The 19,045-nt window shown below is 41.3% G+C and overlaps 1 protein-coding gene across 4 annotated transcripts in view; it reads right to left on the bottom strand.

The window, feature by feature from the left end:
- CPNE4 (copine 4) overlaps positions 1–19,045 on the bottom strand; it is a 289,357-nt gene that overhangs the window by 24,407 nt on the left and 245,905 nt on the right. For 3 of the 4 annotated variants that reach the window (XM_065665582.1, XM_065665583.1, XM_065665584.1), the window contains 3 exons: positions 18,477–18,563; positions 18,009–18,068; positions 12,578–12,711 (listed from right to left, as the gene is read on the bottom strand). In XM_065665582.1, the coding sequence (XP_065521654.1) occupies positions 12,578–12,711; positions 18,009–18,068; positions 18,477–18,563 (281 nt within the window). The remainder of the gene's footprint in view (positions 1–12,577; positions 12,712–18,008; positions 18,069–18,476; positions 18,564–19,045) is intronic. The other variant, XM_065665585.1, reaches the window with a different exon arrangement.

The following is a 19,045-nucleotide window of genomic DNA, read 5'->3' as shown; positions in this document are numbered from 1 at the left end:
ACCCTATACAAGAAGCAAACCTGACTCTGCTTAACTTCTGAGATCAGACAAAATGGCCGTGGGTAGAACACACTCTGTGTGTGTGCCACCATGCTGATCCCCATCACAACCAGCAGGCAGGTCCCAAGGGTACCCAAAGGCCATTCAAACCCTTCAGAACTCTCCAATGACGCTGCTGTACTTGTCCCTGGGGCTGGTGCAGCTGCCGTGCTTGCCGGCTCTCCCACCACCAGCTCCTCTTTCCCTGGGTGCAGCTCTTCCTGCTCTGCCTTGCTGGGAAATGCTGCCTGGGCTCCTGCATCCTCCTGGGGCTCGGCGGGCGGCTGCCGGGGGACGCTCTCGGCCGCCACGAGGCTCGGCTCCTCCGCGGGGCTCGGCTCCTCCACGGGGCTCGGCTCCTTCGCCGCCTCCCCCCGCTGCTCAGCAGCCGCCTTCCTCCCGGCCTCGGGCCCCGCTCCCGCCGCCGCCTGGTCCCCGGGGCCGCTCTCCCGGGCCGCTTCGGCCGCCGCCGGCTCCCGGGGCCGCTCCCCCTCGGCTCCCCGCAGCCTCACGAAGACGGAGGCGAGGACAAGGGCCAGGACGGTGAAGAGCAGCGGGACGGCCCGGTACAAGTCCACGGCCACGTCCATCTCTCCCTGCTGCTGGAGCCCACCCGTATTACAAGCCATTGCCATAAAGTACAGTGAAACAAAAACCTTAGCCCAAGCCCCACACTTGATAAACACGAACACAGGGAATACCGGCTCTATGTAATGTACTACATTCTGAAGCTCTGAGAGCAAGAGAAACAACTTCGAGAGCCAATAAATCAGCACTGTGACGACTATTAATCTGATCATCTCCGTCGTTATCTCAACCCTTCGTGCCCCACGTTGGGCGCCAAAAAGAACTGTCGTGGTTTAAACCCAACCACAAACCTCGTCCACTCACTCCCTCCCCTTCTTGCCCTCCCCCTGCTCCTGGAGGGACGGAGAGGAGAATCAAAAAGAATGCAACTCCCACGGGTTGAGATAAGAACAGTTTAGTAACTAAGGTATAACACAAATCACTACTGCTACCACCAATAATAATAATGATAAAAGAAATAACAAGAGGAAAGAATACAACACCTTAACACCAGCCGACCAATAACTCGCCCCACTCCCCCCAGCCGAGCACCGACCGATACCTCCTCCAACCCCTGCATCCCTCTCGCCCTTCCGGGTCACTCTAAGTTCCATCCTGGGCATGACGTGCTGTGGTATGGAATACCTCTTTGGTTAGTTTGGGTCAGGTGTCCTGTCTCTACTTCCTCCCGGCCTCCCCTCCTCCCTGGCAGAGCATGAGGCTCAGAAAGTCCTTGGCCAGACCAAACACTCGAGCAGCAACTGAAAACATCGGCGTTATCACCACTGTTCCAAGGCCAAAAGATCAAAACACAGCACTGTACTAGCTCCTAAGAAGGAGAAAAACGACCGCTGCTGCTCAACCCAGGACAACCAGGAAGCCTGATGTAAGTGGAAGGCAAGAAATATGTTTCTAATAAAGGCACTGGTGCCCTCTGACACGTAGTATCACTGAAACCTGGAGTCCAGCTTTACTCTGAGAAGGATTTGCTGTTCCTAACAAGAAGGAGGTGAATTCAGATAAAACTCTGTCACTGGGTGAAATTAATTACTCAAGACATTAGAGAGTCTCTTGGAGCTGCTGGCATAGATGATGTTGGAGATAGAGAGCCATGTAGTCACCAGTGTGGCAATTCTTCTTTAAAATCTAAATTGGGAATCTAAATTCTTAATTGTATGGAGTAAATGTAGGGGGGAAATGAAGGCCTAAGTTATTCTATGCCATTTACTCATTCTAAAAGATGAAGTGCGAGCTAGCCACTTACACAGGTTGTTTGGGACTCATTTTACCCATGCTCATGTAAGCCCTTTGGTACGTAACTATAGAGATACTTACCTTTAAGCTCCTGAAGTCAGTCACCTATCCAAATGCAACAGTTGGTATAGATACTACTGAACTGACCTGGGAGAACCGCAGCATGAAAACCTGCTCACTTCATGCTAGAGCAACACAGTACCTTTAGCAGTACTAATGATGCAGTGAATGGGGGAAAAGAAACATGGTGTGGGGAGAAAGAACCCATTTTTAGTTTCACATGATCAAGGGTCTGAAGTTTAGAGCTCTCTGAAATTCTTTCAAGGAATATACCTGACTAGAATCCCTGGATACTGAGCTGTCACTTGTAATTTTGATTTTGGGTCAGAACTACCAGGGGGATGTTTTTAAAGTCCTATGCCGGATGCAGCAAAACCAATTCCTATGCCTTCCATTTTTAATTCCAATCTTAAAAGAATAAACTGTGGATCTGCTCTGCTCCACATACTTTCCCCTGGATGAAATCTGATGTTTTTCCTCTGTTAGAAAGAAATTTCAAATAGCCAAAATAAAAGGGATTTTTGTGTCTGTTACACGTGTAATTGAATAATGTGTGAATGAGAGGAGGGGGAGAAGAAAGGGGAGGGAGCAAAGAAGGAGAAGGAAGGAACGCAGAGAGAGGATGGGGAAAGGAAAAGAAGTAAACAGCAAATGCCACAGCCAAAATAGAGTCATCTCTAAACTCAATTAAAATTGTAATCTTTCACGTTCAGGGAGCAAAGTGGAAGAATATGAGCTGAATTAAGTGTTTCTTTTCTAAAGCAGATGAATGAATCATGTTCCTGAGTGTATTATTTAGTACTTATCTGAGAAGGGCTTGATGCCACTAAATTCTGAATCATAACAGCTTACAGGGCTTAGCAGCACTTCCAAAGAAAACACAGAAATCACTTGAAATATTTAAACATTTTCAGTTCCTGCTTTGCAAGCAGAGCTGGGTAAATAAAGGATAGGATCTATATGATGATATAAAACTAAGTGGAAGGAACCAGAGCCCATCCGCTTCAAACCCTGCACTCCTGCAACCTGTGCTTCTCCAGGACAGGATGGGGTAGAGCCAGGCTGTGGTCCAGCTCTCAGCCTGCTCCAGTCAGAGTCAGAAAGGCTGCAAGAATTCATCAGCAGCAGTGTTTTCTCCCTTTTTATGCTGTTCCCATGCTTCCACTGAAGGGTTGTGCCTGGTTTGATACAACCACATCTCTGGTTTTGGACAGGGTACTGTGTGTTTAATCAAACTTGCACTGTACCTAACAAGGCTTGGCATCCAGTCCATAATGCACAGTGATTTTTAATGGAGCAGCAAGAATGAACTGATTATCGTACATCTTGTTCACAAGAGAGAGCTGGGAGCATGCAAATCAATGGTAGATCACTGCAACAGCTACAGTGTTTGGTCTGTCACAGTCAGAGACACTACACAATCATGTGCAAAATCCTGACATCAAAATTCATTTGCTATCTTTAATTACAGCTCTTAATCACCTATGGAGAGCTGGAATCTGCTGCATACTGAGAAACAAATACTGTCATGTAATTGGGACTCAAGAATATGAGGGAATACCTGTCTCACCTGCGAGGGAATAGGTAATGAAGAAGGGGAATACAAATTCCCTGAAGCTAACCACTGAAAGGCATCAACTCATGAAATAACTAACGAAGCCAAATCGGATTTAAACTTCCCCTTGCTAACATTGAAAAGAATGGCAAAAGAAGCTCTGCAGGGTAAAAATACCAAGTGAACTCAGAAATCCATAGACTGGGGAAAAGTAAATACCCACAGAAAACAATAAGTCATCAGAACCTGAGGGAAGAGTAGGTAAAGTAAAATGAAATGGCAGTGAGATACATCACTGGCTAGAAGGCTAGCCTAATAAAATGGCACACTCAGAAAAGTGAGACAAAATGTCAAGCTTCCCTGCAAAATGACAAATAAAATTGCACTGACCTGATTTATACCTACATGAATGACCCAATTCAGTAGAAAGTATCTTGAAAAAGAAATAGGACTTTGTTAAGTGAGAATAGACTAGGGAAGGGAATGCTGTGAGACGCGACAGAGATTCGTATTTAACTTCTCAAACCAGACAGTTTCCAGACAGTCCCATGTTTGTTAAGGGGTTGCACATCTGTCCCTCTGCCTTCCAAAATCTTAACTCTGCAGTGAACTGGCATGTCTGTGGGATCATATATGGGAAATCATACATGACGATCCTCTGGGATCATCACTGGAAAGGTCATTCTCACACAGACTGTAATCTCAGATGTCTAAAACTTGACATGACTTGAAGATGACACTGCAGGCAGTGGGCAGAACTCCATCACATAAGGTGCAGATTGTGAAGAACAAGCCGAACAGTGGTGGGGCCCTGCCCTGCTGAAACACAAGTGTTTCAGGTTTCAGGGTGTACTGCAGTAAGCAACCACAAGAACAAAAGCTGTGCTATGTACGCACATAATTTTGTCCTTCTTTATGACTTACAGTGGAAAGAGTTGGTCAGAGACCTTCCTCTGCAACACTTTTCTATCAGAAAATACCTATAAGGGGTGTGCTGGGAAGAGGGGAATACAGGACTGTGTTGGCATGTGTATGCAGGGAGGTGCTGGGAGAGGAATTTCTCATCAAATACTCTCAAGACACAAATGAGCTTTCTAGGTTGCGCAGGATTAAACTGTTATAGAGATTATGTTGTGATTTAATGTGACCAAATGAGCTGTTGAGGTAATTTTACCAAAATCAAAATGACATTAAGTCAAAACGCAGAACACTATCAAAACAAGTTAGAGCAAAATTGTAAGTGAAACATACTGATGACTAAACATTCAGACAGGCATTACTGAATACGCAGGAGGAAACGGGTGACTGCCCTCCTCTGTTCATCTGATGATTTGGAATGTCAGATCAAGGTTAATTTCACAAGAATTTGGAGGGGATAGTAAGATAGTAAATGGAACTTAACTTACAAGAGCTGCCTACTCTTAACTGGGAGCAACGTGACTGTTAAGGTCAACTCAGGCAAAAGGTGTTTACTTTATGTAAAGGAGGAAATGTGCATGAGAAGATTTAGAACATGGTGTTCATTTACCCAACAGCTGGGGTTCCAAATGGAAATAAGTTGCTTCTCAGCTATATGCTAACATAATGATGTGGATGACTAGAATAGTTATATCCTTAACAGGGCAAGAAGGAAATCCATGCTTCTGCAACTGTGACAATGGTTGTGCTGACTAAAGATGTACCTGATCAGTATCAGATGGCACCAGTGAAAATGGCAACATAAATTGCTATCTCCTTACTTATTAATACTTATTTACACAGATGTCTAGTCTCTGCAGCAGTTGGTGGTATGCAGTTTCACATAAAGTTTGCAGGGTTTTGTACTTCAAATACTTCTCTTCAGAAAGAAACACTGACAGAGAAATCTCAATGGTACCAGTCTGCACAGTCCCAGAGAAGTGTCAGCTCCTGCACAGAACAAAGCTTTTCCCCAGAGGAGATTTTAGGCTGAATTGGGAAACAGAAAAGCCACACAGAAGGTTCAGATTTTGATGGATGTGCAAACTGACAAAATAAAGCAGGTCTCTGAAAAGCATGTGGAGGAAGCAGTGGCTTTGCTAAGAAACTTCAAATAGATTGCTTGTGACTGACACACTGACACAGGAACTGAGTTCCTGGAAAAAGAGGCAGCACAAACAGCAAACAAAGATGTGAAGTCCTCAACATAAGGACATGAAACTGTTGGAGCAAGTCCAGAGGAGGCCATGAGGATGATCAGGGGCTGGAGCAGCTCCCGTATGAAGACAGGCTGAGGAAGTTGGGGCTGTTCAGCCTGGAGAAGAGAAGCTGCGTGGAGACCTCAGAGCAGCCTTCCAGTATCTGAAGGGGGCCTATAGGGATGCTGGGGAGGGACTCTTCGTCAGGGACTGTAGTGACAGGACAAGGGGGAACGGGTTAAAACTGAAACAGGGCAAGTTCAGGTTAGACCTAAGGAAGGAGTTCTTTACTGTGAGGGTGCTGAGGCACTGGCACAGGGTGCCCAGAGAAGCTGTGGCTGTCCCATCCCTGGCAGTGTTCAAGGCCAGGTTGGACAGGGGTTGGATGACATGGTCTAGGCTGATGTGTTCCTGCCCAAGGCAGAGGGTTGGAACTGGATGACCTTAAGGTCCTTTCCAACCCAAACCAGTTTGGGATTCTATGATTCTATGAAAACTTGGTAAGGGAAAAGGCAGAGCTGTAAGAATTGACAGTATCTGCCCAGATAAAGGGCCTGCAGATACATATAGCTATATACAGCTATATACACACACATATACATGTATGTGTGTATGCATATAGCTATATACAGCTATATACACACACATACACATGTATGTGTGTATGCTTGTATGCATAGAAAAGCAACTGTTAATGAAGTCACCTTCCCAACACAGTTGTTTTACTAGACTAATTCTCCTGTACTGATTCTTGGACTAAAAAGTGGTGATTGTAGAGACTTTTGTGTGGCAGCAGTCTGCAAACACAGGTTCTGCAAAGGTAAATACTAAATATGTGTCTGTACGTATTATGTAATTGTGCCAGCCCAGGTCCTCAGCAGTTCAATCCAGGGACTTTCAATCCAGTTTGGTGACTAGAAGTATTAGGAATTCCTTTCTACCAACGCACTTCTAGTCCTGGGTTTTCCAGACACTTCAGAGTATCTTTACCCACACCTAACATTAACAAACATAAATGACAAGTGTTTCCATATAGGTTATTATTTTTCTTCTGTTGTATGTCTATGCAAGTTTGGTCCTATTTAAGCACTAAATGAAAAGAGTCATGTGTTTTTCCCCATGGATTTTTAAACTTATTTGGATATGCTGATCAGCTTTTTTGCTTGACAGCCTCCAGAAAGGCTGTTTCTGCAATTAAAGTGATAAAGAGAGATGCTTAATAATTAAGCATACTTTTATTTACTGAGCTGCATGGGTAGACTAAATTTCAACACCCACAGCTCTACATTGGGATTTGATGAAATATTTAATATCACATATATTCCGGGCATCATTCTTTCACCCCAGTCTTAGTGAACTATTTTTTATTATTATACTACTATCTCAACCAAAGCAAGTTTCTGCTCTTCCCCTTGTGCCTGGCAAAATTACCTCCAGGTATTTAATTCAGACCCCTTCAGCCAGGGTAACTCTGAGTCTTCATCCACAAACCCAAACATAGCTTCAGGATGAATGACCTGTTACTTAATTCTCGGGGATGAGGCTCTGATTAATATAGCAGACTGCAAGATGTAAACTTTGGCATCTCTTTTCCACCTAAAGCCTCAATCCAAAAGTCAGCAGGTAAGTACATACTGATCTTTGTACCTGGGACCAACTGCACTGATTTATGCATGACTTCCAGAACATATACTGCACTGTGCATAGCTTACCTTCTTTCTCCTGCCTGCCTGCCCTCTGCTGGGTATGTCAGGACATGCGTTTCTGGGACATGGATCTTTCAACTGACTTAGTTTTTCCCTTCTTAGACCTACACTGAAAGGGATGTGCTGGACTGGAAACCCTGGTCTTTTATTCTCTCCCTTCATTTTTAACCTTCTTAATTTTCAAGTGCTCTTTATTGCACGAGGAAAGGAAGGTTTTAGATATGGTTTCAATCAAGTGAACGTACTTGCTCAGGCCTAAAACAGTGAAGAAGAAATCATAATGAGGAATTTCTGCATCTAGTCACTTAGTGAATCAATTCATTGATTGCAGAAGCTAATGCTGAAACTCGGAATGACTTCAGGACTTTGGTGGAATGTGGGCCAGTTTTTAAACATTCACTCCTAAGTATTTTACAGAAATGCTTTCTGCACTTTGCAGCAATAATGTACTCTTTGCTTATTAGGAGCCTTTGGGGATGGTGCTAGGTAAGTGTGCTTTACACAAGCAGTTTACTTAACAGATGATCTCAGTGTGAGTATCAGCTCCTTGAGTATTTAGAGTTAAGGAGGCTATTGCCTAAATGAAAAAGGACATTAGTGTCAGGAAAGAGAGTTCCTCTTCCATGTGTTTCAAGGGCTCTTGGACATAAAAGGAAAATCCACAGTCACTTGAACAGTGAATGGACACAGAGATTTCAAATCATTAGGAAATAATTTTTGAATACAAACATAATGAAGCCCAATTTTAGGACATAATTTTACAGAGCTATGCAGGATCGTGAGTTGAGTGATTCTGATCTACATAGACCAGAACAGGGATGGCCTGTCAAGAAGGGGAAGTTCCACAAATAATAATGCAACAAAAGCTTAGAAGTATTTGATAAATGATACATCTAACCTTCATCTTTTTCAAGGTATGAGTAAGGATTTGACCACATAAAAGCTGATTCTTATGCATTTGTGAGCACTTTTTATTAAGCCAGTGATGAACTCTGACTGTATGCAAGTATAAAACTGTGTAAAAATTAATCATAAAGATCATCCAGGAGGGACTGAATATTTGAGTGTGGGGCAGACACTTACTAATAAAGTTCAAATTCAGTAAAACTCTGAACTCCATCTTAGTACCATCTGTATTTTGTATAATACTTCAGTGTTTGCTTGAGTCAGGGTGAATTCAATGGGATTAGATAATAAACTCTAGCGTCCTGCTGAACCAGAACAGAGGTTTTAATGCAAAGATAAATATTTAATGTAATATAATGAGATCCTTAATAAGCAGAAGAGAAAGGAAAGCTACTAACTGCAGAAATCAGATTTCAAACTGAGGAGCAGATCGGCAAGACTTGCCAGACTTACAATATCATCATTAAAACCTGTAATAAAGTAAGATCAGCATGGAAGTATGCCTTTAGCATTGTGTGCATGTAACACCATTTATCCTTATAAACAAACTATTTACAGTCCCATTCCGGCCCTTTTTTCTTCGCCAGAGACAGCAATCACTGCAGAAGGAAAGATGAGCTACAGGAAAGAGTCTTGTCAATGTGCATGTATATGTGCTGAGGGCACATCCCACTGCAGATGCAGTCTTCCCTGCTGTTACTCATGCTCCCACAGAGCTTCCACATCCCTGCCCAAATGCCTCTGTTTCCTTTTGATGGAAGCCAGGATGTGTGAGGGGGAAAGGAGAAGAGGTAGGACAGGTAATGTCCAGACCATGGTGAGAGGAAATGTTCCCTTATTCCCAAGTTTAGCCACAGGCTTCTCTGGCACAGAGCTAAATCTAACACCATCCGCCTTAAGTATACTTGCTAAGTCATTGTTCACAACAGGACGAGGGGATATATACACATTTGGTAGTGATTGGACTTGATGATCTTAAAGGTCTTTATAACCTAGTTGATTCTATGACTTGATTCTAACTGATTTTTCAGGATCCTTGCTAGGCTGATATTTGCTGGTCATCAGAAAGACCTGATTTGACTTCTGATCCAAAGAACTCAATATTGAAATTACTGAGGTAAAGAACAAATATGGAATGATACTGAAACAGGTCCTTTTAATATTAAACACTTCAGCACCCAATGATTTTTCACCATTTCCATCTATTTCTTAATGATACAAAAAGGTGGAGTAGACTTGCTCAATTTCCAGGTAAAAATCTATCAAGTGATGTAATTCTTTATAAAAAAGAAAGCTTGTGAGAAGGTTTAAATGGAAATATGTATGAATATATATGTTTTTAATATATACACATATATATAATATGCTTCCTGAGGCCATGTTTAAACATTCATGAGTTAGTTATCCTTTAGATATCTTTTACCATTTTAGAGCCTAGTTCTGTGAAGTAATGAATGTTTCTCCTTCCTTTATGATCCATTGCTGCTGTTGCTTAGCCACTGATTATATCACATACAAACTTTATCTTCTCTCTTAAGACAAACATTATAGCCTGAAACAATTCCACCATATCATAAAGCATTGTTTTGTGCAGGTGAACAGCTCTTACATTTCCCATACCATGATCAGATTGGCCTATTCCTACAGGACTGCAGCACTTCTACAATGAGAATAATAATCAGCCTCTATTTCTCATTCTCTGAATATTGCTGATGAAAGAATGAATTGTATTCTTTCACACTTCACTATGCAGAACGGAGCTATTCGTTTAACTGTTTCAGAAATCTCTGAACCATATAGATAAATGGGCTTGGGGATGAGCAGGGATTGTTCCACTGTATCAGAGGATCTGAGCAGCACTTAATTTGGAGCACTGATTACTTACAGATACATTATGCTAGGCTGATACATACAGAAACCTAGATTATGAGAAGATTTCGATTGACTGGCAGAATTAACTAGACTATATAAAAGAAAATGTCAGATTTTGAGTGTAGTTGCTCTCTGTATTACTTGCCAATCCAATTCTTCCCAAATTACAAATACATTTGAATGTATCTAATTACAGCAGTATTTTAAGTAATAGCCACAGGCTTCCTCTCCCCCTAAATCAGGAGCAGTCTTTACTTTTGTAAGTGTAGCAAAAGTAGTACTGGAATGCAAAACACATTGCAAACAACAGATTTTACTTTATTTCAACTACTCTTTCATTTGATGTAATACATTAATCCCGAGACCCAAAGAAAACCACTCCATTTTCCTTGATTTGGATTGAAATCAGCCAGTTTTGCCTATTTGAGATAACTGATGCGCACAAACTATTAAACTTCAGTGAGAGAATGCCACCTTTGTGCTCTCATATTTTTATCTTACTGAAGTCTTGCGCCTGTACAAATGATGACACTGTGGCTCTAAACCTCTTACCAGCCCTTACATTCAGCAGGTCCCTCTCTTTTCTCTTCTGGCTGATCTTAACCTGGAAACAGCAATCCTATTCCAGTATCTGAAGCACAGCTGGGCGCACTGGAACAGTTACGGATCTGTGCCACATTTCACATTCTTACTGAATTTGAAACTCTTTCTTTTAAACTGTATCTACAGAAGATTTGCTTTATATATAGGTTGTCTATGCTTATATGTCTCAAGGCTGTCACTAAACAGAACTATACAGGACCTGTAGATTATTTTCTGTCAAGGTTTGCTCTTCTTCATTTCTCCTTCAGAGAACTTACAGCTTTCATTTCCAGCTTGCTGGATTTAAAACGTGCAAGTCCAGAGAAAAGGTCCTCACTTAATATTTTGCTCAGAAAGTACTGACCATGTTGAATCCACTTGCCCATGGGAATATATTTACAGTGTCACAACTTGAGAGCATGTACAGGCAAAACATATGCCACAAAGATGACATTTCCCCTGGGAAAAGTAATTCTGGCTTCTGTTCAGCCCTAGTCATAGCTCATACAACCTTATTTGCACTGATGAGCATCAATAGGCTTTTCTCAGCACAATAGAACTGGATGATGCTGATGATTTCATCTGAAAAACGACTGGCCGTTATTTTTTGTGATGATTGGAATATGCTATATTGAGAGAAGAATCCTGATTTGGGCTTCATATCCCATACAGTAGGGACTGCATCATTTTCTTACAAAATACACCTCATGATAAAAGAATCTATGTGCATAAACCAGCCCTTTTTATTCCTTTCCCTGCTCTAAAGCGAATTAATCCTCTGAATTACTGCTAGTAATTATTACATTACTGGATAATCACCAAGGAGTTATCAACTCACAATAAAATATTCGTTTTCTCAGACTCACTAAGTTTGACAATCAAATCTGCACAGAAATTAGATCCGGGCCGTATTTTCCTCATTCTTCTTTAAGAAGACATTTCATTACCATGCAAATGGAAGTGCCTCTGAGCAGGCTAATAGGTATATGTGTCATGCAACATGCAAACCACGGTATTAAGTCACTCCACAATGTATACAGAAAGTATAATTCAGATCTGACTGGAAGTACCATCGGTTTTGTGAGCTCTGCTATTTACACAAGGCAAAGTGGTGGGTGGATGACTACTGCATGTGCAAAGGTTAGAAAGAGTAATTGCATGAGATACTCTGCCTCATCCACAAAGAACAAACATTGAAAGGAAATGCACTTGGTAATTAGATTAATAATGGGCAATTAATTTGACAGAAGCAAGCAGCCTCTTTGGAAGCAACAGAAGTACATAATGTAATCAAAGCATATGTGGCCCAATTACTTGCATTTGTTTCCTTATTTAAAGGCATGCTGTGTGCACACACTATCACTAACTTTTAATACTTATTCTAGAAGAGACTGTAATATTCAACAGACCAGGAGAACGCTGAAAAAGACCACAAGTTTACTACTAAGAACAGACATGGACACCGGGCAGTTTAGGCAACTACAGATTCACCTTCAAACACAACATCTCAGAACATGTTTGTGTGGGGATGGCACAGAACCAGACTCCCAGTTGTATCAGAAAGGATGCTATCAGCATCTGCAAAGCAGGCTTCAAGTTTAATACACTTGAAAAATCAACTCAAACATGCAATTTTGGCATGTGAATACAAACCTGAAACTTAAACATCAGCCAAAGAGCCAAGAACTAGGATTTTCATTACCACGAAGCTAATCTAAACCCATTGTCACTCTCAAAAGTATGTTAGACTGATCTTCCTGACAGGCAGTCAATTTCTCTTAAGTGACTAAACATGGAGCTACTGGCAGCAGGCAGCCATTGGTTTCACCCCATGAAAACACTTTCTAAAGACAATTCTGTTATCAAATGGGGTTATTTACCTGTCATAGTCTTGGCAAATCTCCCCAACAGCTACCAACGCTTTCAAGTACTCATTGGGTTGATAGGGGTGGATGTAGTGCAGTGAGCAGCTGTTCCTAGGATCACCATTTGATGCAGTGAAATCTATAGCTACCTGGAAAAGAAGAAAAGACAATGTGTTGTGGAGTTCTTCTGGGCCTAAGTATACCCACACCAACCATGTATCTTTACCAGAAAAGGTCTCTGACTGCCTTAAAGGTAATTTTATGGTGTACTTCATCCAATTTTGATCAGGACAGCATTGATAAATATGTTGAAAAGTAAAGGACAGCTTATGAAATACAAAATGGCACAGTTAGGTAAAAATTAACTGCATTATTCTTCTATGTGGTAAATTATGAATGAAAATTACAATTTACAAATGAATGAAATTAACTATCTTTAGGTTCTCATACTTAATTAAACTATTCCAGGTCAGGTGATGTTCAGGACATAAAAGCTTTGCAGCAAAAATGCCCTGAGAGAGTTAGAAGTCCTACTAAAACCATAAATCAGAACTTCTTTGCTATTTTAAGCCTTACTGTGGCTGTAGTAATAGTAATAGATACTGCTTGTTTCCTTTGGGTTGTACATCTAAGTATTAAATAACGAACCCTCCTAATTTCATAGATGATAGCAAGCTTAAAGGTGAGCTGCAGGGTAAAACTAAAGCTTGACTCCTGCACAGATCATTGTGTTGAAAAGGTTTAGAGAAGATTGTGGGAAGTATTCAACATAAAAGCAAATATTAATGAATCCTCTTAAAATTCATTTCTCCCTATTAAAATGCTCTATATACTTCTCACAGAAGATATACTCTGGCACGCATCCTTCTGTGATATGACTGCCATGGACCAGAAAGCCCTCTTCTGAATTTGTGATACTGCTTTCTAGAGTTCCTAAAAGAAGCACAAAGAAACCCAAAGGGTTTCACGAAGGGAACAAAGCTGTTTATAAACTTCCTTATGACTTTGTCTAATGTCTTCCTCGAAAAATCCCCATTATACCTGCATATTCAATAGCCAAATGCACAGAGTTCAGTTTTCTAGTGCAGTTGACAGCTAAGAGCATTGCTGAAGGCTGCAAAAACAACTTTGAAGTCCCAGCTTGCCCCTGCAAATGTGCAGCTTCCCCAGCTGGAGCCTCTGCTTGGCACAGGGAAGATTATTTTATGCAGCTATAAAATGAAACATGGCATTTTAATTGTCCCTTAAAAAAAGGAAACAAATGAAACAGTCCTCTGGAAACTTATTTTGTCTTGCTAAAAACTAAAAGGGAAAAATCATCCTGTGTCAACCCAACATAGCTTTTCCCAACTGCTCCTGGTTTTCCACCTCAAACTCTTAGCTGAAGAGAAGCATTTCCCACAGGGCTCTAGTTAGCTTGGAAATCCCTTCATCACCTTTATGGACTATGAACCTCACCACATTTTAGTCAGGAGATATGAGCTTGATTTGGCTTGCAAATAAGTCTCTCAGCTCTGTTTCCCTACTCACTGCTCATGCACTGAAGCAGTGTGCCTGTTTTCCACATCAATCTTTCCTCCCAAAATGACAGCTTGATTGAACATGAGTAAATCAACGGGAAACCTCTCCTGTTCTCATTTGCATGCATGTACGTAAGAAAGAAAGCAGTGGTTTGTGAAACCTAAGCTAAATCCACAGACGCTTGTATGGATTAGCTCAGTTTTGGGACACTTAACAAATCTTAGCCAAGGTGTGCATATTATCTTAAAAAGATGCATATTTCTTCCTTCATGGCTGTTAGCCAGGGCTAAATGCTTTTGAACTGACACCAAGCGAACAGTGTAGGAGTAAGAAGCAGGTTTCATGAGCTTGAAGAAACATCTGTGGCTTGGGTTTGGGAAAGTAAAACTCTCCCCAGAACAAGCTTCCTTTTTGGAAATGGTCCTTGTAGTCGAGATCTGCTGAAAGGCAAAAAAAATACCCCGATTTCCTATGATGAAGCCTTTATGAATATTTGTTCTTGGATGCAGCGTGCTGGACTTTGATCCAAATCTCTGTGTGACTCCCAAAGGGAAGTCTTTTATGAAGGATGACTGCTGTTACTTGCCATGATTCCCAAATAACAAGGCAGAGCTATGCTCTTTTACATTAACCAGCAGTACCAAGGCCTTGTGCAAATACATAAGGTAAGGATTTATAAACCCGAAGTCAACGTATCAGAGGAGTCAGGCTAATATCACAAGTGAACTAATCTTGTAGGCAGCAAAGTAGGAATCTTTCTTACAGTGTGTACATTTGATTTTTATCAGTGTATCCTTAAATGTATCAGTTCCACTGTTCTTCCCACAGCTAAATAAGAACATAACATAGCAATAACTACACTCTCAGTACTTCCTTTTTCCCCGTCAGCCTCGTAAAGTGCTGATTTTCATTGCACTGAAAACATCCTACAGAGCTTGGACCTCCTGCTAGACCTGTCAGCAATGAATCAGCCTGCCCAATACCGTGACCTGCCTGAGCGAGAATCTCTCCAACACATCTTTCTATTACAGTTCCTTTTATGCATGTTACACATCCTTTCTGCTGTATTTCCTAAAGTGATGAAAATGTCTTCTGACTAGAGACCCATTTGCACTGCCAACTTCTGAACATTTCTTCTGCAGCATGGAACACTGTCTGATAAGAGATACAGGGCTTTGCAATAAGCAGTGCTTAAAAATAGTGTACTGGAATCAGCACTATTGATCTCTATAGATGAAAGCTTCCTAATAAATGGTTTTAAAGTGAAGGAAAAGTTTACTTTCCTTTTGCAGAGACATTCTTTCTAACTACAGACTACACTAGATGTACAAAGCATCCCAAGAACACACAGCATGATGTTACCAAAGCTTTCATTAGTGCCTTAAATTACCAGGTACATCATACTACAGCTTTTTGTTACCAAATGGATGCCTAGCATCCCAGTTTCCCTCCCTCAGCAAGTGCCCTTTCAGATCACAGTTGTATCGTACTGCCTGTACACAGCATGAACTCAACAGCAATGTCATTAGAATGAAGACAACAACAACAATACACGTACAAGGAGACATGTTTCAAACAATTCCAGATCCATTCCAGTTAAAAGAATGGAAATCTGGGAAGGTGGAAGGAATAGGCCTCCTCTATTCAGTGGTCTGAATTAACCAGATTACGACTTTGCGAAAGGGAGCTCATATGATGTGTGCAGAAAGCAAGGCAGCATTGAATATCCCCTGTAGGCTGCAACCTTTTGCTTCAGTGCCCACTGGAAAATCTCTGCTATGTTTCTGGAAACAGCAACACATCATACAACCAGTCCATGCTATCATCACTGGGGACTGGTGCAACTGAAGCAGGAGGAAGTAAAATATGCAGACAGCCAACCTGTGATAATCTTTAAGTAGAACCACTATGTTGCGCATGAACAGAGCTATAGGCACAGAGACATCCACAGTGGCTTGCCTTGAAACCACGTAGGTTGAAAACTGATAGTGCTGAATTTACACAATAGTGTAGCTGGTGGGTTTACCACTGAGGGCAGCAGCTAACTGAGGGATCTCTGCGGTTCACAATATGATGGATTTTTCATTTCCTTTAAGTACTCACTGCCTGTCCTTGCAGATGAGTTTACCCAAGTTTCCTATTGCCAATGGTTTTGTTTCACTTCAGCAAAATTGAACGTTGGAATAGTAAAATACAGCAGAAGCAATACTATCCATTTTAACCCATTTTAACACTGCAGTTTTCAACTTGTGGTTCACAACCTACTAACAGGAAATATGCAACAAGTAAATAAAAGGCAAGCAAATTGCCATGACCCTTCAGTGCACTCTGGAATAAAGATGAGTTTGAAAAGCACCACTGTAACATAATAATATGTATATCCCCAGACACCTACTAATGGTCCTGTGCTTGTGCTAGAGTTGTGGGAAATGTATATTAACTAGACTTTGCATTTGCTTAAGCGCCTTTCCCAATAAAAAAAGGCTTTTAGATATTACTTAAAGATATTACTGCCTTTCTGCGGATGACCTTGAACACATCAGATAACTGAGTGCTTCCAGTCATATATTTAGGGAGGAAATGTCAGGAAAGACAAATTAAAGGGGTTTCCAGGGACTGGTGAGTTTCAGATTTGGAAGAGAAATGGGCATTGCAGGCATGCAGGCATACCAGATGAAGAAGCTGGGTAAGGTAGAGAGGTAATTACACAGGATGCAACCACAAAGACCTCTGTTCACTACAGCAGGTATTTCCTGCAACACCTAAACCAGAGTCCTCAGTTCTGGGTGCTATACAGTGAGTTTGTGGGCTGTACTGGCAGAGTGCATGTTCTACACCTCAAAAAGTGGATCTGTACAGAAGATGACAATCCACTACCTCCTACAGCTGCTGGAACCTGGGATAACAACAAAAAACTTCCTATTTTTGTCAAATCTTTCTGGAAAATAAAGGCCTGTCTAGAAAAAGTGAAACGGAACATGTTTGATATGTGATACCTGGGAGCAGCAACAGGGCAAGGTGCTACAGGACAAGAAAAGATCTCCAGAAGAAGAATATTACCTTGGAGCATTAGATTTTACCCCTGTAATTGGGATAAACCAGATAGGAACTGAGCCCAAATATGTGTATGAGAAATACTATTATATTACGATTATTTGGAAATACAAAATATTGTTTTTCTGTTTATAGGGAGCTCCACAAATCATTTTATCCCCTGTTCGTTGAACTTAATAGCTTCTGAAGTCACTCTAAATTACAACTGTGACCCCTTGTAGTGCCATCTTACTGTTGGTAGCTATGGCTGAGGTACGAAACATCAGCATGACTGACAGAGAGAGGTTCCTGGCTGGACTGTCTCTCTCTCTGTGACTTTCTGTATGGCACTGTTAAAGGGTAAACAACTTACTTTAATAGAGGACTCATTCTGGCAAGGAAGGCTGGCCCATAGGACTGACAAGGAGGACACCTACATTTAAATGCTTCAAGAGAGGTGAGATGAATTCCCCTCCCTGTGACACAGTTCGAGCAAGGGCATTTGAAATGCTTGTGAACAGAGGCTCAGAATGCAAAGGCCAGTCAGCACTGTCACAGGGGCTAATTCAGTTCTCCAGCTTTCGGGACCTGGCATAGCTCAGGTGGAATTGGTGGGACTATACTAGCCTAACTTCTTATCCCTGTATGAAGTTGTCTTTACTTTTTGCAATGTGACTCTCATGGTTCAAAACATAAAACAGCATTAAGTAAGAAAAACATAAACAGCATAAGTAAGAAAAATCTTACTGCATTAGCATAGTTTTATTTTCCACACTTAATACATTTTGCCTTAATAATTTAGCCAGCAATGGCATGGAAGAATAATTTCTCTGTGAAAGTAATGAGTCAGGATTCCCTTTCTTTAAACGAATTAGAGAAGTAAGACACTTACTGTAAACTGTATTTGGCAGCCTCCCATGATATAATCTAAGAAAGAATGCATCTTGTGGATCTGCAGACAAGAAAGCGAGATATTCAACTTAGCTGTGTATTTCTAAAACACCAGAGAACTGCCTGAAACAAAGTAAATTAGAAGGAGGGAAGGGACCAACTGAAAATAAGGTAAGGGAAGAAAGCGTCAAATACAGTTTGAGACAGAGACACAAATGTAAGAGGTTAGTACTGCTTACTCCATTGCACAACAGCAGAGTCAGGACAAGAGAAATGAAAGAGGAGAGTTGGGGACAGTCAGCTTACTTTTAGAATTAAAGTCCTTGTCTTTACTTTTTGTAGAGGATCAGTTTCCATTGCTGTTATTCTACAGGAAGTTCTACTTTATAGTGTACACTTTCAAGCACCATTAAAATATATTGCTGAGAGTGTAGTGAAGGAACAGTCAAAAAGCAAAACACAGATTTACCTTGCACTGGTTAAGGATGACGATGCCTGAGTTCTTGTAATTCTTCTTCTTTGCTTTGTACTTGGGGTTAATGCATTCCCATTGTACCTGTGAGAAACAGCAGTCACTGCTTGAAGGAAAATTTATGGACAAATTGAATAATCAACACAAGTGGCCCTGTCTGATTTCCACAGTTGACTAAATCCTGTCAAATAATGGTGCACACAGAGCCAAAAATGAAAACCATTAACTATGCAGATAATGGTCTTAATAGAAAAGGCCTGGGGCAAACAGCTCTCTTTGAACAGATATGTGTGGGCACAGCACTGAGAGATCCAGGTTCATGTGCTGTTGTCCTCTAGTCTTGTAGGTTAGGGTGGTACACAAGAGTGAGAATCTTTTGAGGTCATTTAAGAGGAGCAAAAAAGAGGGAACTTAATACAAATTAGAACACTGGAGGGAGCAACCTGATGCATTTATTAATTACAACAGTGCCGATGCAGACACTGGTGTTTTGTATTAAACTCATGATGGGAAAAAGTCTGATCAGAGATCATCTCGCTCTCTCTTGAAAGAAAGCAACAGTTTCT

Source organism: Lathamus discolor, chromosome 2 (genome assembly GCF_037157495.1).
Source record: "Lathamus discolor isolate bLatDis1 chromosome 2, bLatDis1.hap1, whole genome shotgun sequence".
Lineage (NCBI taxonomy): Eukaryota > Metazoa > Chordata > Aves > Psittaciformes > Psittacidae > Lathamus > Lathamus discolor.
The sequence above is the reverse complement of the archived record's forward strand: the minus strand, read 5'-3'. Positions and strand labels throughout refer to the sequence as shown.